This window comes from Megalobrama amblycephala, linkage group LG3 (genome assembly GCF_018812025.1).
Source record: "Megalobrama amblycephala isolate DHTTF-2021 linkage group LG3, ASM1881202v1, whole genome shotgun sequence".
In the NCBI taxonomy this organism is placed as follows: Eukaryota; Metazoa; Chordata; class Actinopteri; order Cypriniformes; family Xenocyprididae; genus Megalobrama; species Megalobrama amblycephala.
In genome coordinates this window covers 12,938,849-12,964,809 of record NC_063046.1, presented here as the reverse complement: position 1 = coordinate 12,964,809, position 25,961 = coordinate 12,938,849, and the positions used below count along the sequence as shown (strand labels likewise).

The following is a 25,961-nucleotide window of genomic DNA, read 5'->3' as shown; positions in this document are numbered from 1 at the left end:
CCAATGACTAGCCTACTCATCTGGGAAACAAAATAAACATAAATTATAAAACAATTTCAACTCATCAGTATTTCATGTCCATGTTTATTTGTTAAATAAATAGCCATGTACTTTTTTATTTATTTATTTTTTTTTTTTTTTTAGACTAATGATGACTAGAGTCTTCATCTCATGTAGGGCACATGATTTTAAACATAATTCCTATTTATTTATCTATACCTTAACTTTTTTATTAAAAGCAACATCAATACCTGTGTTTACTTTTATGTATTTGTTTATTTTTATGCATTTCTTCCATGATTTTTTATTTATTTATTTTTGAGTAAATTGTTTAGTGTTCATTGCCACGCACTATTTTTGTGAAATCCTGTTGCGCCTCTATTCTGCACTGCACGGTACTACGGGAAGGACGGGTGACTGTCGGGAGAGACGTAGAAGCCCAAACAGAGCCAGTCCAAACACCAGAGACCCAGATCACCCGGAAGATTGTACTTTAGACGCCGACAGACGCTAGAAATCGGTAAGAAGCTCTATAGTTGTAATATTAATAATTAAATAATACAAGAAGCTATTCACAAAGCAGGACGGACACTTTAAAAAGTTAATAACTTGGACGGTTTAATCTCATTTTAAGGGTTTGGGTGGCACTGAGCCTCAAAGTTGTAAACAGAAGTTTCCTGTTGATCCCCGTTTTTATAATTGAACGCGTGAAATTATAATCTCAGCTAAAAATGTAACAATTATGGTTGCCATCATGGTAAGAAACTCGACAATACGGTAAGAAATTGGTATTGGGAATACTGCGGTGTATTGTTATGTCTATTGTCGGTCAGATGTAAGATAAAGTAGGTTAGTTCTCTGAAGTCAGCTCTGAGAAATGTGTCTGTGTCAGTTTACACTATAAACGATCGCGGCGGGAAAGCCTGTCTGAGTTCAGACCAAAACACAGTTCTTGTTGGTGTTTCAAGAGTCAGATGCTGCGCAACACTGTTGCTTGTATTAATCATGGAGTATTGCACTGTTTGCCTCATCTTGCAGGAGCTTAAAGGGTTAGTTCAGCCAAAAAATAAAATTATGTCATTAATTACTCACCCTCATGTCGTTCTACACCCGCAAGACCTTCGTTCATTGTCGGAACAGAAATTAACATATTTTTGATAAAATCCGATGTCTCAGTGAGGCCTGCATCGCCAGCAATAACACTTCCTTTTTCAATGTCCAGAAGCTACTGAAAACATATTTAAAACAGTTCATGTGACTACAGTGGTTCAACTTTAATATTATGAAGCGACAAGAATACTTTTTGTGCACCAAAAGTAACAAAATAGCGACTTTGTTCAACAATATCTAGTGATGGGTGATTTCAAAACACTGCTTCATGAAGCTTTACGAATCATTTGTTTCGAATCAGTGATTCAGAGCGCCATGATTTCAGTAAATGAGGCTTTGTTACATCATAAGTGTGTTGAAACTTCAATAGTTCACGTGACTTTGGCAGTTTGATACGCGCTCTGAACCAATCGAAACAAATGATTTGTAAAGCTTCAAAGCTTCATGAAGCAGTGTTTTGAAATCACCCATCACTAGATATTGTTGAATAAAGTCACTATTTTGTTATTTTTGGCACACAAAAAGTATTCTAGTCGCTTTATAATATTAAGGTTGAGCCACCGAGTCATGTGAACTGTTTTAAATATGTTTAGTGGCTTTATGGACATTGAAAAAGGGAGTGTTATTGCTGGCGATACAGGCCTCACTGAGCCATCGGATTTTATCAAAAATATCTTAATTTGTGTTCGGAAGATGAACAAAGGTCTTATGTGTGTGGAACGACATGAGGGTGAGTAATTAATGACATAATTTTCATTTTTGGGAGAACTAACCCTTTAAGTCTGATTCTTCATCTGCTCTTATTTGATCTGTTTGAGCATAAGCTAATTCATAATGTGGAATAGCACATATACAGTCATGGCTTCGAGACAAAGTTAGTACAGTAGCCAGTGACGCCATTTACTAAAACATGTTCAACTTAGACATGTGCATAAATGAACTTTATGAAAAAAATCCAATTTTTTCTTTAACTTAGAGTTTAATCATGGCACAAATGTTCAGTATCTCTGACAATGAGTCAGAGACATCAGAAGACCGTGAGGACTCCGACCAGACAGAACATAACAGTGGATTGCCGCAGAGAAAGCAGCTCCTCACTGTACCTGATAGCCTGAAAGGTGAGTCAGTCACAAGGGCCTGTGGGATAGTTAAGAACACGTCATTTCTGCTGTATCCTGGATACACATCACTGCACATTCACAAGACGAATGCAAAGAATGTGACGCATTGAACTTTAATCTGTGTGAATCTCAAACTACTTTTTCTCGGAATAATCTTTGTGTTGGCATTGGTTTTAACTTTTAAAGATGACAATGAACCAAATTTGTTTTACATGTAGAAATACTTGAATTCCAATGATAGGTCTGATCTGATCAGGCAATATAACATGTCATTGTAGGCGAGCAACTGGGCAGACAGAGAAATCTCTCGATGAACGAAGAGGCTCTGCTGGAGACCGGGGCAGCAGAGGAAGGCGATTTCAGGCCTAGATCTCGCTCTGCTCCTCCTGCTCTGTGGGCTGCTAAGAAATATGGCCGACAGCTAAGGAGAATGAGCGATGAGTTTGACATCCTCCTTGATAAAGGGGTAAGAAAACAATTATTTGGCATAATAGGAGCAGAGGAGGGTATCTGAGAAATATACCCTAGTTCCATTAAAGGCCAATTCACACTGCACACACAAACACCAACAAACCTGTTTGTTGGGTTTTGATGGATCAGTGTGTTACCCATTGGAGTTTGTTTTCACCCGACTGAACATGTTCAAACAGCATTTGTGGGTGTCTGTTGGGGCCGTGTAAACTTGACAGTTATTTTTCATAAAATTATAAATCCAATGGCCAACTTGTTTGTTTGTGTTTGCCTCTGTGGCATTCAGAATAGTGAGAAAATGCAAGGTAAACTAAAAGTATGTTTAACCTATAATTAACCATAAGACAAATGATTAATGTTTTTCTTAAATCTCGTACAGATGAAGAGGGTGAAGAGTGCAGGAACAGCACGTCAGATGCAGCAATCACCCAGCTGGTTGGCCTTCCTTTGGAGTCACAAAGAGTCTGATGCTGAGTCGCGCCCTGCAGAGTGATTGACAGTGAATGAATGATGGAAGAGGATAGAAAACAGGACTACTGTACATAACAATTGGTGGCAGAAGAAAAGGATGCACTGCTTTGAAGAGAAGGAACAATTCCACTGACTGGACCCTTTTCATGAACTGCACTGGAACCCTTGACTGTTGAAAAGCATGAACTGTATCTCACTGGCATGTGCTATTCCACAAAGATGACAAAAATGGAGAATCACGTTCTCCTTTGACTTTTCTTAAGCTCTGGGAATATTATGCAGTAAATTTCATGAACGTGAATGTGAGCTGGATATCAGCTTGTTCTAAACATTTTCTGTCGCTCTGCCATATCGCTTTTTAGGTTCAGATGAAATACCTTTTAACAAAAGCACATCAAATGAAGGAATTATTAACAATATTTTTAGACAGCTGTACAAAATCTGTTTTTACTGTAAAGGCACTTTAGTCACTTAAGAGGCCTTCTGCTTTATTGCTATCTCTGAGTCATAAAAATCTCTTGGAATCTACAACCAACAATATCATTAAGAGCAAGAGTCCAAAAAACAAGAATGGGTCAAAATACCCATGAGAGCAAGAACAGAGGACACCATTACTGGTATTACTTGAAAAAGACAAATTGTCAATGCCTTGTAACTTTTTTAAATAGTTGAAAACATTTTATTTCAATGTTTTTTTGATGTTTGTAACATGTATAGCCTGATAAAAAACCCAAATAAACCACTTTCAGCACAGGTTGCTCTTACTTTGCACTAAAGTGTAAAATGTAAGTACTGTTCTTCATGTTAATAGTATTTGGCACCGTGTATCAAAATGTCTTTGTTTACTTGTGCATTAGTCATGCTTTACTCATTTGTTCTGAGGTGCACCAGAAATTGTTGAATCTGGACATACAGCTTAAAAAAACATTCCTCACAGCACTACAGAGTTTGTAAACTAAATAGTCTCTTGCAACTTGCCTTAATTGTTTCCAAGTCTGGTTTAATATATTGTTTGCATTAGAACATCTTTCACAATTATAATTTGAGTTGTCAAACAAAAGATGCAGTAGCAAATTAAACATGGAATAAAGAGACCTGTAGGTTACACTGTGGGATGTAAAATTGTACATCTGAACAACCTTGGAATTTTATTTAGTCATTGAAACTCCATTGAGGTTTTTGTCAATGAGTTGTCTTTGTTAAAGGGTTAGTTTACCCAAAAATGAAATTTCGTTCATTAAAGGGTTCACCCAAAAATGATATTTCTGTCATTAAATACTCACCCTCATGTTGTTCCACACCCATAAGACCTCCATCCATCTTCAAAGTACAAATTAAGATATTTTTGATGAAATCTTCTCTTCCCTGTCAGTCTCCTACGCTGTTCGCGTAAACAGTGCAGCGCTTCCGGGTTCTACATTAGAATGCAGACTGATTATTGGCTGGCTCCTGCGTCAGCAGCACACGCATGCGTCATGCTGCTCACATGTACAGCGTCCCCCAATAATGAGTCAGCGTTCTACCGTGGACCCCGGAAGCGCTGTACTGTTTACAACATGAAAAGCATAGACGACTGACAGGAAAGAAGAAATTGTTGAATAAAGTTATTTTTCTTTTGTTTTTGCACACAAAAAGTATTCTCATAGCTTCATGATATTACGGTTGAACCACTGTAGTCACGTAGAGTACTTTTACAATGTCTTTACTACATTTCTGGGCCTTGAAATTAGTTATGATGTTGTATATAGGGAGGTCAGAAAGCTCTCGGATTTCATCAAAAATATCTTAATTTGTGTTCTGAAGATGAACGAAGGTCTTACAGGTTTGGAATGACACGAGGGAGAGTAATTAATGACAGAATTTTCATTTTTGGGTGAATTTAAGACACTTGTGTTGGATCCCAGCAGAACTTCTCCCCACTATCAAGAGCAAAGAGTCTTTCCATATCCTTCTCGCTAATCTCAAAGTCAAACAGACGCCCATTCTCCTCCACACGGTCTGGCTGACATGATTTTGGCAGTACTGGAACGTTCTGTTGTACAGCCCACTTCAGCAACACTTGGGCTGGTGTCCTTCCGTACTCTTTAGCTAAATCCAGAACCACGTGGTCTGATAGCAGAAGCCCTGTTCCAAGAGATGAGTATGCCTGAAAACACACCCCTCTTTCCTTACAAAGTGCCCTCAGGTCCTTTTGGACCAGCTTTGGGTGGAACTCTACCTGAAGAACTGCTGGGGGCACTTTACAGCTCTTCAGCAGCTCCTGCATGTGTGCTACTGTGTAATTAGACACCCCAATGGCCCGAAATGTTCCTTTTAAGTAGAACTCCTCCAAAACCGCCCAGCTTTCAGCACGGTTTTCAGGGTTTCGTTTATCCCCCACTTGCAGCCCCTGTGTGCCTGGCCAATGAATAAGATATAGGTCAATGTAGCCCAATCCCAACTGCTCCAGGCTCCTCAGGCAACCATCCCTGGCTTTGGAGCCCTGGTCTTTGGGACCCAGTTTACTTGTAACGAAAACATCTTCTCGTGAGAGGCCATGCTTGGGCAGCAGGCTACGGAGGGCGTGACCTACATGTGCCTCATTGCGGTACACTGCAGCAGTGTCAAAGGCACGGTAACCAGCTCTCAAAGCTGCATCCACAGCATTGTAAGTGTCCTCTTGACCCTGCAAACGGAAAGTGCCCAGTCCCAATAGAGGCATCCGAGTCCCAGTGTTGAGAAGCACAGATGGCTGAGAGTCAGTCATTATGAAAGGTGGAAGTTTTGCTTTGGAGACTATGAGTAAATAAAGATGAAGTAATGAAACAGCCATTAGATTAAATCTAGAGATTAAAAATGCACTGTGCAGACAACATGATAATAATACAGAGACATAAACTCACCCAGCAAGTTTTTTGAAAATGAAAAGACACAGTCGCCAGTGACTTAAACACGGTCAAAGTCCAATGATCTGTTCCTTGTAAATAACACTGCTAATTTATCTAAGTTACGTAGTACCTATAACATTTTGGAGATAAACTTTCTGGTACAGTGTTATCTTCTTCAGCTGCTGTTTTACAACCATACAACCCGCTCAACCTAACTGACCATGTGACAATAAAGGGGCGGAACATGTTTCTGAGCAACTCTCGTCACCATAGAGATAGCAGCTGATTCGCGCCTCACTGAATGACGCGTTTGACCAATCAGAGTTTGTTGTCGTGAGCTGGACGTGCCCGCGCTATTCGCTTTATAAATTCTCAACGCTTTATTTGGCGCCGAATACTTGAGGCGTTACGGTAACTTATACTTTTGCTTCTGAGTGTTTATTAACCATGTCATTTCCATTTAATACATTTAAAAAAAAAACTAATTGGCTTTATAAATTACAGAAACGCTTTGATTGATAATAAGGTGGAGTTTTTTGAGTAAGCTGGATTTCTGTACACTATACATTTCATAAACTATAAACATAAAACACTGCATTTATAAAATAGGCTATACCATACTTTTTTGTATGTATCTTGTTTCTTTTTTTTCAGTGAAGATTCTGTTCATCCTCATCAGATGAAGTAACTATGTCAATCCAGGCCTTTTCCTTTCCTGTACCTGAGACCAGATTTTTTAACTTATAATGAACCAAATAGGTCTGATGTGATCAGGCAATATCACATCATTGTAGGCGAGCAACTGGGTAGACAGAGAAATCTCTTGATGAATGAGGATATGCTGGAGGCTGGGACAGCAGAGGAAGGCGAGTTCAGGCCTAGATCTCGCTCTGCTCCTCCTGCTCTGTGGGCTGCTAAGAAATATGGCTGACAGCTAAGGAGAATGAGCGATGAGTTTGACATCCTCCTTGATAAAGGGGTAAGAAAACAATTATTTGGCATAATAGGAGCAGAGGAGGGTTTGGACTATCTGAGAAATATACCCTAGTTCCATTAAAGGCCAATTCACACTGCACAGACAAACAAACACCAACAAACATGTTTGTTGGGTTTTGATGGATCAGTGTGTTACCCATTGGAGTTTGTTTTCACCTGACTGAACATGTTCAAACAGCATTTGTGGGTGTCTGTTGGGGCCGTGTAAACACGACAGTTATTTTTCATAAAATTATAAATCCAATGGCCAACTTGTGTGTTGAAGTTTGTCTCTGTGGCATTAAGAATAGTGAAAATGCAAGATAAACTAAAAGTATGTTTAAAGGGAGAGTTCACCCAAAAATGAAAATTTGATGTTTATCTGCTTACCCCTAGAGCATCCAAGATGTAGGTGACTTTGTTTCTTCAGTAGAACACAAATGATGATTTTTAACTCCAACCGCTGCTGTCTGTCAGTCATATAATGCATGTCAATGGGAACACCATCTATAAAAGTAAAAAAAAAACATGCACCAAATTAAACCCTGCGGCTCGTGACAACACATTGATGTCCTTAGACACGAAACGATCGTTTTGTGCGAGAAACTGAACAGTATTTATATCATTTTTCACCTCTAATACACCACTATGTCCAACTGCCTTGTGCATCCGGTGTGTGAGGTCTGAATGCACTCTGATGCCGGAAGTGATGTCTCGCACTCATTGACGTATACACGCAAGATGCTGAAGGCAGTTGGACATAGTGGTGTATTAGAGGTAAAAAAATGATATAAATACTGTTCGGTTTCTCACACAAACCGATTGTTTCGTGTCTTAGGACATCAATGTGTCGCCTCGAGCCGCAGGGTTTAATTTGGATTAGTCTGTGCATGTTGTTTTTGTCTGTGCACTCTTATACATGGTGTTCCCATTGACATGCATTATACAGCTGACAGACGGCAATTGTTGGAGTTAAAAATCATCATTTGTGTTCTACTGAAGAGACAAAATCACCTACATCTTGGATGCCCTGGGAGTAAGCAGATAAACATCAAATTTTAATTTTTAGGTAAACTATCCTTTTAACCTATAATTAACCACAAAACAAATGATTAAAATGTTTTTCTTAAATCTCGTACAGATGAAGAGGGTGAAGAGCGCAGGAACAGCACGTCAGATGCAGCAATCACCCAGCTGGTTGGCCTTCCTTTGGAGCCACAAAGAGTCTGATGCTGAGTCGCGCCCTGCAGAGTGATTGACAGTGAATGAATGATGGAAGAGGATAGAAAACAGGACTACTGTACATAACAATTGGTGGCAGAAGAAAAGGATGCACTGCTTTGAAGAGAAGGAACAATTCCACTGACTGGACCCTTTTCATGAACTGCACTGGAACCCTTGACTGTTGAAAAGCATGAACTGTATCTCACTGGCATGTGCTATTCCACAAAGATGACAAAAATGGAGAATCTCCTTCTCCTTTGACTTTTATTAAGCTCTGGGAATATTATGCAGTAAATTTCATCAACCTGAATGTGAGCTGGATATCAGCTTGTTCTAAACACTTTCTGTCGCTCTGCCATATCGCTTTTTAGGTTCAGATGAAATACCTTTTAACAAAAGCACATCAAATGAAGGAATTATTAACAATATTTTTAGACAGCTGTACAAAATCTGTTTTTACTGTAAAGGCACTTTAGTCACTTAAGAGGCCTTCTGCTTTATTGCTATCTCTGAGTCATAAAAATCTCTTGGAATCTACAACCAACAATATCATTAAGAGCAAGAGTCCAAAAAACAAGAATGGGTCAAAATACCCATGAGAGCAAGAACAGAGGACACCATTACTGGTATTACTTGAAAAAGACAAATTGTCAATGCCTTGTAACTTTTTTAAATAGTTGAAAACATTTTATTTCAATGTTTTTTTGATGTTTGTAACATGTATAGCCTGATAAAAAACCCAAATAAACCACTTTCAGCACAGGTTGCTCTTACTTCGCACTAAAGTGTAAAATGTAAGTACTGTTCTTCATGTTAATAGTATTTGGCACCGTGTATCAAAATGTCTTTGTTTACTTGTGCATTAGTCATGCTTTACTCATTTGTTCTGAGGTGCACCAAAAATTGCTGAATCTGGACATACAGCTAAAAAAAACATTCCTCACAGCACTACAGAGTTTGTAAACTAAATAGTCTCTTGCAACTTGCCTTAATTGTTTCCAAGTCTAGTTTCATATATTGTTTGCATCAGAACATCTCTTTCACAGTTACATTTTGAATTGTCAAATAAAAGCTGCAGTAGCAAATTAAACATGGAATAAAGAGACCTGTAGGTTACACTGTGGGATGTAAAATTGTACATCTGAACAACATTGGTATTTTATTTAGTCATTGAAACTCCATTGAGGTTTTTGTCAATGAGTTGTCTTTGTTAAAGGGTTAGTTTACCCAAAAATGAAATTTCGTTCATTAAAGGGTTCACCCAAAAATGATATTTCTGTCATTAAATACTCACCCTCATGTCATTCCACACCTGTAAGACCTTCGTCCATCTTCAGAGCACAAATTAAGATATTTTTGATGAAATCTTCTCTTCCCTGTCAGTCTCCTATGCTGTTCACGTAAACAGTGCAGCGCTTCCGGGTTCTACATTAGAATGCAGACTGATTATTGGCTGGCTCCTGCATCAGCAGCACACGCATGCGTCATGCTGCTCACATGTACAGCGTCCCCCAATAATGAGTCAGCGTTCTGACGTGGACCCCGGAAGCGCTGTACTGTTTACAACGTGAACAGTGTAGGAGGCTGGCAGGGAAGAGAAGAAATTGTTGAATAAAGTTATTTTTCTTTTGTTTTTGCACACAAAAAGTATTCTCATAGCTTCATGACAATTAAGGCTGAACCACTGCCGTCACGTGGACTATTTTAACGATGTCTTTACTACATTTCTGGGCCTTGCTTATGACGTTGTTCTATATAGGGAGGCCAGAAAGCTCTTGGATTTCATCAAAAATAACTTAATTTGTGTTCTGAAGATGAACAAAGGTCTTACGGGTTTGGAACGACACGAGGGTGAGTAATTAATGACCGAAATTTCATTTTTGGGTGAATTGACCCTTTAAGACACTTGTGTTGGATCCCAGCAATCAAACCTCTCCCCACTATCAAGAGCAAAGAGTCTTTCCATATCCTTCTCGCTAATCTCAAAGTCAAACAGACGCCCATTCTCCTCCACACGGTCTGGCTGACATGATTTTGGCAGTACTGGAACGTTCTGTTGTACAGCCCACTTCAGCAACACTTGGGCTGGTGTCCTTCCGTACTCTTTAGCTAAATCCAGAACCACGTGGTCTGATAGCAGAAGACCTGTTCCAAGAGATGAGTATGCCTGAAAACACACCCCTCTTTCCTTACAAAGTGCCCTCAGGTCCTTTTGGACCAGCTTTGGGTGGAACTCTACCTGAAGAACTGCTGGGGGCACTTTACAGCTCTTCAGCAGCTCCTGCATGTGTGCTACTGTGTAATTAGACACCCCAATGGCCCGAAATGTTCCTTTTAAGTAGAACTCCTCCAAAACCGCCCAGCTTTCAGCACGGTTTTCAGGGTTTCGTTTATCCCCCACTTGCAGCCCCTCTGTGCCTGGCCAATGAATAAGATATAGGTCAATGTAGCCCAATCCCAACTGCTCCAGGCTCTTCAGGCAACCATCCCTGGCTTTGGAGCCCTGGTCTTTGGGACCCAGTTTACTTATAACGAAAACATCTTCTCGTGAGAGGCCATGCTTGGGCAGCAGGCTACGGAGGGCGTGACCTACATGTGCCTCATTGCGGTACACTGCAGCAGTGTCAAAGGCACGGTAACCAGCTCTCAAAGCTGCATCCACAGCATTGTAAGTGTCCTCTTGACCCTGCAAACCGTAAGTGCCCAGTCCCAATAGAGGCATCCGAGTCCCAGTGTTGAGAAGCACAGATGGCTGAGAGTCAGTCATTATGAAAGGTGGAAGTTTTGTTTTGGAGACTATGAGTGAATAAAGATGAAGTAATGAAACAGCCATTAGATTAAATCTAGAGATTAAAAATGCACTGTGCAGACAACATGATAATAATACAGAGACATAAACTCACCCAGCAGGTTTTTTGAAAATGAAAAGACACAGTCGCCAGTGACTTAAACACGGTCAAAGTCCAGTGATCTGTTCCTTGTAAATAACACTGCTAATATATCTACGTAGTACCCAGAGCCATAGAGAGAGAGAGTTGCGACACCGGAAGTTCAAAACGCTTGGTCGTCACGTGATTCGCGTAGACTTCAGATAGTTCCAGGAAGTGCTTCGGCGGCAATTCAAAAAGATAGGGTTTGAGAGACAGAACCGTGATTTTTGGTAATTTGTAGTCAATAAATGCATTGGTTTACAATATTTAAGTAATACACCGAAATGTGAATGTAGTATGTGTATGTAGCTACAGCAGTGTTGTTTTTAAAAGATAAAAACCTTCTAATATTTGAGGATTAGTGTTGTCAACCCGCCTGCCTTGTTAACATATTTCTGGCTAACATTACCTTGGTTAAAGATCGTGTTGCAGTTGTTTTTAAGTATTTTTATGTTTTTAAACTTGATTGTTAGTTAAGGGCAATTACGTCATGTTTACTATGGTTTAACACAGGGACATTAGACCTGCAGGTGACAGGTGATTCCCTTAAAAACCCCACTGGAAACAAGTGAAATGTAAAATTTAATTAAGTGAAATTTAATTAATTTTAATATTAACGATTCTTATGCACCCCAATTCACTTATTACTATATACATTCATACACAATATATTCAATTCTGAAACAAAACATGATTATACACACACATTGACTTTTGCACTGATTTAGTGCAATGGATTTATACATTTCTAATAAACTGCATGTCAAGCATTTTGTCTGTCCTTTACATGTTCTTGTAGTCTCCGCTATGGTTTGCAGTGCTGCATGAGGATGATCCAGTTGTTCAGAGAAAGCAGTATGAATGCATGGTTTTCCCCACTGACATGGAACTTGGGTAAAGTTGGTTTTATATTCGCACATTTGGACTTCTGATAAATTCAGACTTTCCAATAAATGTGCAATAAATTAATGTTTGCGAATTTTAAGCAGCGACATGATATTGACAACCAACGATTGTCAACTTACATTTTTCAGTCGATCAAAATAGGCAAGTATTGTTTTAATGGCATATTTACTTGTGAATGTCCAATGTAGTGTGATTAACAAGGCTATTGAATACGGATGTCCGAATGTGCGAATATAAAACCAACTTTACCCAAGTTGACATGGAAAGGAGAAAGTTATGTTCAAGTCAGCAGGAGTGATCTAAATAGAACTAAAGATTGTGTGGTAAATTGTGTGTTAATCATATACAGGTGTATCTGCCTCTTTTCACAAAAACCAACACTGGGAACTTTTATGTTTATTAAAGGTTTATTAAAAAATAAGGAGCAAGGAAAAGCTTGCAAAATCCAAGGAGCAGGGACTGGCGGTGAGGGTACAGCATCATTGCATGGAGTGTTCAGGATCTGAATCCCCTTTGTGCTTGTATTGAAAGCAAGATAAAAACTGGAGAAATTAAATACAGTAGTAGTATATGATATACAATTTTGGTATTTTGTGTGATTTCCCATTTAGCCTAGTGTGTGTGTATATATACACACACACACATATATATACAGTACAGTCCAAAAGTTTGGAACCACTAAGATTTTTAATGTTTTTAAAAGAAGTTTCGTCTGCTCACCAAGGCTACATTTATTTAATTAAAAATACAGTAAAAAACAGTAATATTGTGAAATATTATTACAATTTAAAATAACTGTGTACTATTTAAATATATTTGACAAAGTAATTTATTCCTGTGATGCAAAGCTGAATTTTCAGCATCGTTACTCCAGTCTTCAGTGTCACATGATCCTTCAGAAATCATTCTAATATGCTGATTTGCTGCTCAATAAACATTTATGATTATTTTCAATGTTGAAAACAGTTGTGTACTTTTTTTTTCAGGATTCCTTGATGAATAGAAAGTTCAAAAGAACAGCATTTATCTGAAATACAAAGCTTCTGTAGCATTATACACTACCGTTCAAAAGTTTGAGGTCAGTAAGAATTTTTATTTTTATTTTTTTGAAAAGAAAGTAAAGAAATGAATACTTTTATTCAGCAAGGATGCATTAAATCAATCGAAAGTGGCAGTAAAGACATTTATAATGTTACAAAAGATTAGATTTCAGATAAACACTGTTCTTTTAAACTTTCTATTCATCAAATAATCCTGAAAAAAAATATTGTACACAAATATTTCGTACAATTGTACACATTAAATGTTTCTTGAGCAGCAGATCAGCATATTAGAATGATTTCTGAAGGATCATGTGACACTGAAGACTGGAGTAATGATGCTGAAAATTCAGCTTTGCCATCACAGGAATAAATTACTTTGTGAAATATATTCAAATAGAAAACAGTTATTTTAAATTGTAATAATATTTCACAATATTACTGTTTTTACTGTATTTTTAATTAAATAAATGTAGCCTTGGTGAGCAGACGAAACTTCTTTTAAAAACATTAAAAATCTTAGTGGTTCCAAACTTTTGGACTGTACTGTTATATATATATATATATATATATATATATATATATATATATATATATATATATATATATATGGGTTTTTTTTGCTGCTTTTAAGCATTGTTTTTTTTAATCTCACTTATAAACTTCCCTCTCCCCATCAATCCAAAGATTAGCTGAGCTGACACATAAGACTGTCAAAAGAATCACAATGTATACATTCTCAAATATACATTCTAAAATAAGGATTTTTTTTCTTTATTCCCAAGTGAAAAAAATACTATAGTAATTTATAGTAAATACTATAGTGTTTTTGAACCATATTATAGTAAATTACTTGAATTAATTTGTTGTGGTAATTCTATAGTTGCTGTGAAAATAGAACGACTATAGTAATAAACAAATTACGTTACCCAATACTGTACTAAGTTTTCTTTAATCTATAGGGTATATTATTATACTACAATATACACTACAGTTTACTGTAGTAAAAAACTAAAGTATACTACAGTATTTATTACAGTTTATCAGTTCACTATACTGCAGTATGCTGTAGCATTCATTAACAAAGTGTTGTAAATACTATAAAATATACAGTATATTATAATTTACTATATGGTTCAAAAACACTATACTATTTACTATAGTATTTTTTCACCTGGGTTGTACATTTAATAAGGAATAAGGATATTCTCATTTTACCACTTTTACCCACCACAAGCCCCAAAGTTATATTTAATCCCGTTTAGAAGCCTTTTTCTCTAATTACACGACGATGAATAAAGCTGTTTTAATCTATTATCTAATCTACTACCTGATAACATCCCCTGAAACTATTAGCATGCTTTAATACACAAGTTAATTTGATTCAGATGTACTGATAATATAAAATCTTATAATTTAAACTAGTGATGGGATGGTTGATACCAGGGCTTTGATGCTCCGACACAGTTTTCAAAGCACTATTGTATCACACACTGTACCGATGCTTGTATCGAAATGACAATACCACGTGATTGATGACGTTTGAAGCTTCGAACGTCATGCAGTATCGGAAAGTCGAGACAGCTGGTTTGAAAAAATTGGCGCTTCAGCTGATGCATAAAATACGGAAGAGGATTAGGGCCAAGCAATAATAAAAAAATAAAACCATCTCGAGATTAAAGTTGTTAAATTTCGAGAAAAAAAAAAAACGTTAAATTTCGAGAAAAAAGTCGAGATAAAATGTTGAGAATAAACTCATTAAATTACGAGAAAAAAGCGTGTTAAATTTCGAGAAAAAAGTCGAGATAAAATGTTGAGAATGAACTCGTTAAATTACGAGAAAAAAAAACGTGTTAAATTTCGAGAAAAAAATCGAGATAAAATGTTGAGAATAAAGTCATCAAATTACGAAAAAAAAGTCATTAAATTACGAGAAATATTCGTTAAATTATGAGAAAAATGTCGTTAAATTTCGAGAAAAAAGTCGAGATAAAATGTTGAGAATAAACTCGTTAAATTACGAGGAAAAAACTCGTTAAATTTCAAGAAAAAAGTCGAGATAAAATGTTGAGAATAAAGTCATTAAATTACGAGAAAAAACTCGTTAAATTTCGAGAAAAAAGTCGAGATAAAATGTTGAGAACAAATTCATTAAATTATGAGAAAAATGTTGTTAAATTTCGAGAAAAAAGTTTAGATAAAATGTTGAGAATAAAGTCATTAAATTATGAGAAAAAAGTAGTTAAATTACAAGAACAAATTCATTAAATTACGAATTTGTTCTCATAATTTAACAACTTTTTTCTCGTAATTTAATGACTTTATTCTCATAATTTAATGAGTTTATTCTTAACATTTTATCTCGACTTTTTTCTCGAAATTTAACGACATTTTTCTCATAATTTAATGAATTTGTTCTCGTAATTTAACGACTTTTTTCTCGTAATTTAATGACGTTATTCTCAACATTTTATCTCGACTTTTTTCTCGAAATTTAACGAGTTTTTTCTCGTAATTTAATGAGTTTATTCTCAACATTTTATTTCGACTTTTTTCTCGAAATTTAACGAGATTTTTCTCGAAATTTAACAACTTTAATCTCGAGATGGTTTTATTTTTTTATTATTGCTTGGCCCTAATCCTCTTCCGTCATAGAGTGCCCCAGGGATGACGTGTTTTTGTAGGCCAACCCGGAAGTTAGCGGCGCGCGGGTTCCCTCGACTGAAAGCCTATTCATTTTTCCCATAGACTTTTGGAAAATCGCAGAAAATAAGCTCTGTGTTTAACAAAGGGTTATGACACTTACACGTTTTGTCTATCAAGATAATCTTTACAAGTTAACACAACATTTATAGATTTTGAAGCCTAAATAAAGTCGTCAGATATAAAAACATGCTCACTGATTATGATCTGCGCTGTGTATGAATACTTATCCACTTTTTCATGAGAAATGCTGTCCAAATGTCCCGTTTTTAATGATGACGTCTAAAGTCCCCGCCAAAGGAAGTAGTCCCTTTTAGCAATTTGTTAGCAACCGCCGATTTGAAGACGCAGTAAAAGTTTTAAAAAATCACAAGTGGGTTATAACTGGTGTGTTTTATGTCATAGATCAAAACGTGAAAGTATTTAGAGGCTTTGTTTACCACAGACCTTATTTCAGGCGATTTAGCAAAAACCCATTCAAAAAACCCATAGACTTTATGGCGTTGGAACCGGAAGTCCTAAAATGCTAACTCGCTTCCGGGTTTTGCCTACAAAAACGCGTCATCCCTGGGGCACTCTATACAAGGAAAATGCATTTATGTTTTATTGCTGGGGTCTCAGAGACCCCGAACAGAACATAAGGGTTAAACTAGTGATGGGAAACCGAGGCTTTCTGAAGCATTTGAGGCTTTCATCAAATTGTGCCGAAAAAAGGTTCATTACTCGAAGCTTTTAACACAGTGCACATTAGCGACATCTGGTGGTCAGACTTGTTTTCTCCACCATATCTAACAAATGGGGAGCAGATTTGAAAAAGCACATGACCAGACAAAGCTTCAGAAGTCCGTGACACACGGAATCACTCTTGTTTTGGATCAATACAGTTCTATCTGATCTAAACTAATCTCATCTAAATTAATTTGTGACAATGAGACCACAACTCCTGTCATGTGTAGCCTATTCAACGGATTCACATATTGATCAATAATATAAAATACACAATGATGTGATCATAATTGATCATTTGGGATGAGCAGTTTAACCCTTATATTCTGTTCAGGGTCTCTGAGACCCCAGCAATAAAACATGATTAAATGCATTTTCCTTTTATGTATCAGGTGAAGCGCCAAATTTTTCAAACCAGCTGTCCCGATTTTCCGATACTGCATGACGTTTGAAGCTTCAAACGTCATCAATCACGTGGTATTGTCATTTCGATACAAGCATCGGTACAGTGTGTGATACAATAGTGCTTTGAAAACTGCGTCGGAGCATCGGAGCCCCGGTATCAACTGTCCCATCACTAGGTTAAACAGCTCACCCAAAATATTTTTTTCAACTACTCACATCAATTATGATCACATATATTTTATATTATTGATCAATATGTGAATCCGTTGACCACATGACACGAGTGGTGGTCTCATTGTCACAAATTAATTTAGATGAGATTACATCAGATTTGATAGAACTGATTCAAGACTAGAGTGATTCTGTCACGGACTTCCGAAGCTTTGGTCACATGCTTTTTCAAACAGTAGGCTTGTTCGACTTGATGCAGCGCCGCAAAGACCGATCGGCGGCTGACTTGAAGCAGTGCATGCCGGTAAGAAATGTTGTCCGACTTGAGACAGCGCTGACATCATGTGACTGTGACGTGTGGCTTTAAAGTACCGCGAGAGCGATTCGAGATCAGCCGCCTGAGTTAGCCGGCGCAGTTTCTCAAGAGGAGCTGCACGAGCGCTGATGACGACACAGCTGTTTCATGATTGGCCGGATTCACCGCATGACAACGATCACGTGTGTTTCGTGTTTATTGTCATGCCTTCAGCTCCACTAATGCTCAAAAATCTGTGTTTTTATAACAGTTAAAGCTCTTTTCATGTAGTCGCGATGTTGTATTGTGTCATGTTTATCAAAATAAAATGGATAAAAAACAAAGACCCCACTACATTGTTATTTAAATAACATACGCTTATGTTGAACTTTATTCTTGTAAAAACAGACGCTGTAAGCAGTAACGTTACATAATGTTTTGAATGAAAAGGTCTCTGAAACATCAGTGTATTAGTCAAATATTGCATTTATTTCACTTCAGCTGTGATAAAGTACGCAAACCGATGCAAACGCAGCGCGAGCGTCACTACGAGAAGCAGAAAGTGTCCGACTTCACGTCTCCGTTTTCAGCTCCTCCCCGCCTGCACGCGGCTAATCTCGCCGATCGGTTGCATCCAGCCGCAGCCGATGTCGAACACACCTAGTATCTGCTCCGCGATGATTTAGAATTGGTGGAGAAAACAAGTCTGACCACCAGATGTCGCTAATGCGCACTGTGTTAAAAGCTTCGAGTAATGAACCGTTTTTCGGCACAATTTGATGAAAGCCTCGGTTTCCCATCACTAATTTAAACAGCTTACCTTTTAAAAGTACATCACAAACGGTCTTTTCTGCTGTAACTCTACGGCGCGCTGCTACTTCTGGGAACTATTGTAAGGCTCCACGAGCCACCACTGCTGTAAAAAACCGTTCCATTGGACTCTCTCTCTACATGGCTCTGGTAGTACAACATTTAGGAGATAAACTTTCTGATACAGTCTTATCTTCGTCAGCTGCTGTTTTACAACCATACAACCCGCTCAACCTAACTGACCATGTGACAATAAAGGGGCGGAACATGTTTCTGTGGAACCCTCGTCACCATAGAGATAGCAGCTGATTCGCGCCTCACTGGATGACGCGTTTGACCAATCAGAGTTTGTTGTCGTGAGCTGGACGTGCCCGCGCTATTCAGTCTAGTAATTCTCAACGTTTTATTTTGGCGCCGAATACTTGAGGCGTAACGGTAACTTATACTTTTGCTTCTGGGTGTTTATTAACCATGTCATTTCCATTTAATACATTTTTAAAAAGCTAAACGTTTCTAAATTGGCTTTATAAATTACAGAAACGCTTTGATTGATAATAAGGTGGAGTAGCTATTTTGAGTAAGCTGGATTTCTGTACACTATACATTTATGAACATAAACTATAAACATAAAACACTGCATTTATAAAATAGGCTATACCATACTTTTTTGTATGTATCTTGTTTCTTTTTTCAGTGTTCATCCTCACCAGATGAAGTAACTATGTCAATCCAGGCCTTTTCCTTTCCTGTACCTGAGACCAGATTTTTTCAGGCTGGAAAACAAGTCTTCAAATTCAAGATAAGACGAGGAGAAATGAGCAGGCAAGAACATGCATGCTTATTTTATTTGTTTAATATAAAGTATGCAGTATTATTTTGAATATACCTTTACACTTGATATTAGACAAATAATTTCTCTAGAAATATCTGACCTGGATATTGCCTTTCACAGCATTGATGAGGAGGACATGCTGGATGGGATGCTAGTCACTGAGGAGCTGGAGGTTTTTTAAGATCGGGATTATCATTTTGGATTCAAATTGGATTCATAATCTTTGGGAATATTTTATTCTTGATGTGATTTGCTTCACAGAATGCTGTGCGTGCAGTACTTGCAAACCTGGATGGTCTTCACCCCTTCACAACCCAGAATTTCGTCATTTTTCCCTGTATGCTTTTATGAATATAACTTTAAAGGGATAGATCACACAAAAATAAAACTTCTTTCATCATTTACTCACCCTTTTGTCATTCCAAACTTAGATATGTCAAGAATGTGAGTAACCATACAGTTTTGGCTACCTTTGACTTTCATTTTTTGACACATTTTTAAATAGACCTTATTTGTGTGTGCTCCACAGAACAAAGAAGGTCATACAAATTAAACAAGAGTACAATTTGCCTATTGAACAACCACTGGCTCTGCACCCCCATACCTAACTTTGCTACTTCATGTGCCCTCTAGTGCCCTCTAGAAGCTTATGTGCCCTCTAGAAGCTTGCGTTCTGCAAGTGAATGGTGCCTTGTGGTGCCATCCCAAATTGGCACAAAATCACTTTCACAGACCTTTACCTTGACTGTTCCCTGCTGGTGGAATGACCTAACTCAACGCGAGCAGCTGAGTCTTTAGCCATTTTCAAAAATCGGCTAAAGACACGTCTTTTTCGTCAACACTTGTCCCATTGAAAGATTAGTCCACTTTCAAATAAAATTTTCCTGATAATTTACTCACCCCCATGTCATCCAAGATGTTCATGTCTGTCTTTCTTCGGTTGAAAAGAAAACATTCCAGGATTATTCTCCTTATAGTGGACTTCAATGGTCTCCAAACGGTTGAAGGTCAAAATTACAGTTTCTAAGTGGAAGCACTTGAAAGGCGATCATTTGTGTTTATAAAGCATATACATTTGTATTTTTGTAGAAAATGACAGATCGTTTCGCTAGATAAGACTCGTATTCCTCGTCTGGTATTGTTTAAAGCCCTTTGAAGCTGCACTTTGACCTTCAACCGTTTTGAGGCCATTGAAGTCCACTATAAGGAGAGAAATCCTGGAATGTTTTCATCAAAAACCTTAATTTCTTTTCGACTGAAGAAATCTTGAATGACATGGTGGTGAGTAAATTATCAGGAAAATTGAAAGTGGACAAATCCTTTAATACAAACACTTTCTATTCTACATGTCTATTTGAAAAACACCTTGCAATGTGAACTGTGCTAGACTAACTGGGACTACTCACAGCACTTACATATTGTTGCCCTATTGTTGGTTTGATTGCTTCTATTGTTCTCCTTGTTTGTAATTTCTTTTGATAAAAGTGTCTGCTAAAATTATTAAATGTAAGTGATAGAATTTTCATTTTGGGGTGAACTACCCCTTTAAAGATTTGAAAGAGCTCAACCAACAGGGGCTCTTTTTTTAAATATTTGTAATTTTAATAAAAAACTGAACTGTGTTCAGGGTCAGTTAAACTAAAAGTGTAATATATACAAATAATGGACCATTACTTCCCTTGACAACATACAACACTTACAGATAAAAGTAAATGGGAACAAGTGTCCAAAATGAGGTTCATGAAGAAGGGTGTAAAACTGTCTCCGTACCCCTTCCTTATTACACTGTATGTGGAGTATCGTGAACCAGCCTTTCAGTGCACAGGTGGGTGGCCTCTCGATCTTAGCACACTACCTGACCACTTTACTATGACATATGCTCTGAATTAACTTTGTCTACTCTTGTTTACCAGTGACAAATACCAATTCCTGGAACACACCGGTGAGTGTCTCTTATTAAATATCCCTTTCTTGGTTAATTTCTTAAATGAACATGTAAAAAATTCTATGCAGAATTTCTTGTCATGGTGCTTGTTCTTGATTCATATCCTTAAAATTGTCACAAGCTGACAAAAATAAACGTAAATGCCCTCAGAAGTCTACATCGAAAAGTCCACGGTGTTCTAGCGAGCCAATGAGGACAGACCAAACCACTGCAATGGATCATCCAGAAGAGGGCACTATGAGCCAACACAAGCAGAACAAACTAACCACAGAAAACTCTCAGAGCTTTCAGTAAGTTTGCTGCTTTTTGTATGCTGTATGTGGTGATCATTGTCAAGTCTTGTCCTTCACATATTCAAATCTGTCTTTCTCTCATAGTGTATTTAATTGTTTTCATTACAACACATGTTGGCTCATATCAAACTCGTAGTCCTTGCTGAATGCGTATTGTCACAACAGGACATAAATGGAAATAAAATAATAATGAGTAATAAAACGGCAGAGCAAGATCAACTTTAGCTCATGATTCACATACAGTAAATAGATGCCAATCGTTTATAGCATACAATTATAGGATGGTGTATATAAGTAAGCTACCTTTCATGGGACCTTGCTCTCAGACAGACACAAACCCAGGAGACATTTGTGGGATTTTCCACTTTGTTTTCGGTGATGGTTGATAAGCTGATAAGATTGTTGACCCGAGTGATTAGGTGTTGAGTCAGATGCAGTAGTTATGAAACAGCAGAGCAGAGAAGCTTGAGAATGGGGCGCCATCTCAATGAAGCTGTCACTCAATCAGCAGGCAGAACATAATTATTTAGTTGTTAAAATAACATCCCACCTCATCCAATTCCTCCGCGTAGGAAGAGATGCACAAATCAATAAGCCAGCGGAGAACAGAATTTGACATGTACTTTTAATTACGTCATGTCCTCATTTTGTTTGTGGTGGGCGAAATTATGGTGTTGGTTCATTCTGGCGAGGACTCCAGTAATTCGGTGGAGTTTACACAAATCACCTACTGCAGTGTCAAAAATAGATGCCTTTTCACAGGGAATTATTTGTGTGTATGTGCACAAGCCCTCCGGCTGCTTGCAGACTTGCCTAAAACAGGTCTTTTGTTTTTATGTTAAATGTGCTGGAAAAGGGAACAGGAATTAGATATGTCAAAAAAAGAGAACCAATAGATCTTTCTCTCCTGTCTCTCTTTCAGGGAGTCCCCTTGCTCGGCCAATGGTGCAGAAGCAATGGTTTGTGGCAGTGAGGTTAGTGTATGAATGTGTGTGTTGGGGGGGAGACAGTTTTTCTGTCCATCACTCACTCACACACTGTCTCAATTGTTAATCATCTTTAATTGCCCCTGCAGGGTGCACAATCTGACACATTAGCCCATTCAGGTGGCATAACTACTCCATGATGTTAATTATAGAAGCTGATAAAAATAAAATACCTGTTTCAGGTACTTTTCAGTTGTGAAACCATCCATCATTGGTATTTTCTTCATCTTTCTCTCGTCTTTTCTATTGTAGATTCATGCTGATTCAGATGTGAATTGTCTACCAGCACCAGGTGTGCATGATGGTAAATTGCATATTATTCAACATATCAGTATCTTTCCTAATATTTCGTTTTTCTTCATTCATTTTCAAAGATCATCTAAAAACCTACGCTTTTAGTAAATGACCAAGCCAAGCTATGTGAGCAGCACTGTGCCATTAGTTTCCCATCTTTTCTCTTTTATTAGTCATCAAAGCGCTACTCTTTTGGGGGATCATCCAGCAAATAATCAAAATTAGTTGTCGACCGATATGGGCTTTCAATGGCAATTTTGGGGAAATATGGACTGTGTACAGGGGGCCAAGAAGCATTGGAGGGCCCATATTGATCTCCCCTGAGGATCCCATTGCAATAAACTGTACAGAGGGCCCAGAAAACCTAGTTTGCCACTCAACATTTCCTTAAAATTCACAAAAAAAAATGACAACAGAAATTGTTTACTATGCACTTACAAAGTTGTCAATAGAATCTGTAACTGACAAAGTGGTGGACAAATATTTAACAAAGTTACTGGGCAATGCTGATCATTTCTACGTGATTAAATATTGGCCAATATTGGTCTATAAATAGTTACAAATAATAAGTGTTAAAGGGTTAGTTCACCCAAAAATGACATTTCTGTCATTAATTACTCACCCTCATGTCGTCCCAAACCCGTAAGACCTTCGTTCATCTTCGCAACACAAAATAAAATATTTTTGATGAAATCCAAGAGGTTTATTTATCCTCAATAGAAAGCAATAAAATTACCACATTCAAGGTCCAGAAAAGTTGTGAAAACATCGTTAAAATAGTCAATGTAACTACAGTGCTTCAACCTAATTTTATGAAGCAACGAGAATACTTTTTGTGCGCAAAAACAAAACAAAAATAACAACTTTATTCAACAAATTCATCTCTCCCGTCAGTCTTCTGCGCAGCTGATGAAGTGAACGCAGTTCAGCGCTTCCATGTTTATGTCTGAATGCTGGCTCAGTATTGGCCGGCTCCTGTGTTAGCATTACGCGCATGCATCGTGCTCCTCAAGTGAACAGCTTTGGCCAATACTGAGCCCGCATTCTGGCGTAGAACCTGGAAGAACTGCAATGTAAATAACGTAGCAGAATGTCGGGGGAAGACAAATTTGTTGAATAAAGTAATTATTTTTGTTTTGTTTTTGCACACTAAGGGCCCTATTTTAATGATCTAAGCACATGGTCTAAAGCGCACGGAGCAAGTGCACTTAGGGCGTGTCCGAATCCACTTTTGCTAGTTTAACGACTTAAAAATTGGTCTGCACGCCCGGTGCATGGTCTAAAAGGGTTGTCCCTATTCTTTTAATTTGTAATGGGTGTGTTTTGTGCGTAATGTGCAAAAAAACAATCAGAGTCTCATCTCCCATTCCCTTTAAAAGCCAGATGCGCTCGCACCATGACAGATTCGCTATTGTTGACTATTTTAACAATGTTTTTGCTACTTTTCTGAACCTTGAATGTGGTCATTTCATTGCTTTCTATTGAGGATAAGAAATCAAAAATATCTTAATTTGTGTTCTGAAAATTACGGGTTTGGAATGACATGAGGGTGAGTACTTAATAACAGAAATTTCATTTTTGGGTGAACCAACCCTTTAATGAACTAAAATATAAAGATTTAAAATCTTACAGACTTTTTAACACCTTGTTTAGATGCCCCTGAAAGTTCTGACCCAAATTCACCAACTGGACAGAATGTCGGCATCATTACTAGAATGGCCAGGTGAGAAATCTCTTGTGAAATATGAAATATGACATTAATAACAAGGTTTAAGCCTAGTCCAAGACTAAAATGCATGTTTAAACTCTCTTAAATGAAAGCAACTTGCACTTGCATGTCTCAAGATGCACATCAGTAATGTTTTTTTTTTTTTAATGAAAGCTACTTAAAGGTGCTACAGAGGATGTTTTGTTTTATACATTTTTGCAATATTACTTGAAACTGTCTTTACTAACTGATAAAAGACTATTTATTAGGTGCACTGAAAGGAATAATATCAATATACATCATCTGTGCACGAGGTAGGGCCTTAAAAACATCAGCCAATAGTTTACGCGATCATCGCGTAAACGATTGGCCCTCTGGCTTGTCAATCACTGCCATGACGTTCCTTGTGAGAGACGTGTGCGGCTGCGCGCTCCAGTAACTTTCCACACTCCACAGGCGCCACATGCAATGTTTTTGTCAGGAGACAGGAGTAACAACTGCAGATTATGAGTTACCTGCGGTGAGTCCGACATAATGAATCCACTAACACGACACAGCGAATGCCGGTGGTAAACACTCGTGTTGGTTCCAGTACTCGTGCACGAGTTTTGGGAGGCGTTCCCTCGAAATGAGCTGTGAAGGAGGGGGGTTGTTCTTACGCATGCGCTCATTTCAAAAACTCACTAACAGTCTTTGGTCGACGAAAAGATCTTCTGTAGCTCCTTTAAATGTCCTAATTGAACTAAGGCCTACTCCTGGCTTAATCTAAGCCCTGTCTGTGACAATCTCAATCTGTGATAGTGTCAATTTTGCACTACACCAAATGGAATTGCAACAATTGTGACGGTTTTGAACGTGTATGAAGTTATAAGATTGAAAATTGAGAATAGTTTGTTTTCTTGATATTCTTCCTGCTCTTTTCACAGCTCACTGTTTCCCTTCTCTCTGTTCTTCCGTAAGAGTCCTGCAAATTAAAAAGTTCAAACCATCATTCCTTGACACTTACGGATCTCCGACCTGTTTTTATTAAAGAAAAGGCTGTTAAGTTTTTTCATGGTCTGTTATTTAACCTAATCTGTGCTGTTTTGTGCATTCTGTTTGTTAAATTTCTTCGAAATGTATCAATAATGGTTTTAACTGTGTTGATTTATGCTTTCAAATACATACTAAAATAACTGTTGCTTTGGTTGAAAATACCTTTTGTTGCATGTCACTCTCACTAAGCCTGAAATTACATTGTATGTTCTATTATGCTTTCACTTGAATGAAGTCGTTAGAACATCAAGTTTTGTTCACTTTTTAGTGTTCCTGTGTGTTTGTGTGTGTGCATGTTGTTGCAGCATCCACTAAATCGAGTGTGTGTGTGTGTGTGTGTGGCAGACCACTCTCAATAAGGTGAGGTCATCATCGGCAAAGGCTATACACGCCCAATCCTCTTGTCTCAAAATCCACACCTGTTTCTGACTGCCTTTGCAAATTATTACAGGATCAAAGAATTAGTTTAAGCTCTTTTGTATCTGTCAAAGACTTCTAACTTTGGGTTCATGACTCAAGAAAAAGCCAAGATTTATCTCTCTTGTTTTTATTTTCAGAGTTTACATATCGCTGTAACCTGGAAACCAGGAGAGTCATGAAGAATTATATTATTAATACATCCGCTTGCACTTTATGAGTGTAT

General features: G+C 37.7%; 5 protein-coding genes across 10 annotated transcripts; 3 read left to right on the top strand and 2 right to left on the bottom strand.

Moving 5' to 3' along the window:
• Positions 1 to 364: 364 nt before the first annotated feature.
• Positions 365 to 3,949, top strand: LOC125264575 (bcl2-associated agonist of cell death-like). 2 transcript variants are annotated; one of them, XM_048183996.1, is made up of 4 exons: positions 365 to 520; positions 2,087 to 2,228; positions 2,510 to 2,697; positions 3,082 to 3,949. In XM_048183996.1, the coding sequence occupies exons 2-4, from the start codon at positions 2,096 to 2,098 to the stop codon at positions 3,193 to 3,195; spliced, it is 435 nt and encodes a 144-aa protein (XP_048039953.1). In that variant the 5' UTR covers positions 365 to 520; positions 2,087 to 2,095; the 3' UTR covers positions 3,196 to 3,949. The 2 variants fall into 2 exon arrangements, with proteins under 2 accessions (XP_048039953.1, XP_048039954.1); XM_048183997.1 differs by lacking the exon at positions 365 to 520 and adding an exon at positions 548 to 777.
• On the bottom strand, positions 3,826 to 6,294 carry LOC125264573 (glyoxal reductase-like). Its single transcript, XM_048183989.1, has 2 exons — positions 6,056 to 6,294; positions 3,826 to 5,948 (listed from the first exon to the last, which is right to left on the bottom strand). The coding sequence occupies exon 2, from the start codon at positions 5,917 to 5,919 to the stop codon at positions 5,053 to 5,055; it is 867 nt and encodes a 288-aa protein (XP_048039946.1). The 5' UTR covers positions 5,920 to 5,948; positions 6,056 to 6,294; the 3' UTR covers positions 3,826 to 5,052.
• A 138-nt stretch (positions 6,295 to 6,432) lies between these two features.
• LOC125264574 (membrane-anchored junction protein) lies at positions 6,433 to 25,568 on the top strand. Of its 5 annotated transcripts, none has more exons than XM_048183994.1 (12): positions 18,279 to 18,660; positions 18,763 to 18,802; positions 18,920 to 19,047; positions 19,178 to 19,229; positions 19,319 to 19,394; positions 20,760 to 20,882; positions 20,971 to 20,999; positions 21,153 to 21,292; positions 22,218 to 22,269; positions 22,534 to 22,573; positions 24,229 to 24,298; positions 25,210 to 25,568. In XM_048183994.1, the coding sequence occupies exons 3-12, from the start codon at positions 18,947 to 18,949 to the stop codon at positions 25,256 to 25,258; spliced, it is 732 nt and encodes a 243-aa protein (XP_048039951.1). In that variant the 5' UTR covers positions 18,279 to 18,660; positions 18,763 to 18,802; positions 18,920 to 18,946; the 3' UTR covers positions 25,259 to 25,568. The 5 variants fall into 5 exon arrangements, with proteins under 5 accessions (XP_048039950.1, XP_048039952.1, XP_048039951.1 ...); XM_048183991.1 differs by having other exon boundaries at positions 18,482 to 18,660; positions 22,534 to 22,585; XM_048183993.1 differs by lacking the exons at positions 18,279 to 18,660; positions 18,763 to 18,802 and adding an exon at positions 6,433 to 6,451 and having other exon boundaries at positions 18,936 to 19,047; positions 22,534 to 22,585.
• Positions 6,720 to 9,002, top strand: LOC125264027 (bcl2-associated agonist of cell death-like). Its single transcript, XM_048183277.1, is given in 3 exon segments — positions 6,720 to 6,724; positions 6,815 to 7,019; positions 8,157 to 9,002. Coding segments are annotated over 3 exon segments (324 nt in total). The 3' UTR covers positions 8,271 to 9,002.
• Positions 9,685 to 11,311, bottom strand: LOC125264572 (glyoxal reductase-like). The gene is made up of 2 exons (XM_048183988.1): positions 11,143 to 11,311; positions 9,685 to 11,035 (listed from the first exon to the last, which is right to left on the bottom strand). The coding sequence occupies exon 2, from the start codon at positions 11,004 to 11,006 to the stop codon at positions 10,137 to 10,139; it is 870 nt and encodes a 289-aa protein (XP_048039945.1). The 5' UTR covers positions 11,007 to 11,035; positions 11,143 to 11,311; the 3' UTR covers positions 9,685 to 10,136.
• Positions 25,569 to 25,961: the final 393 nt, after the last annotated feature.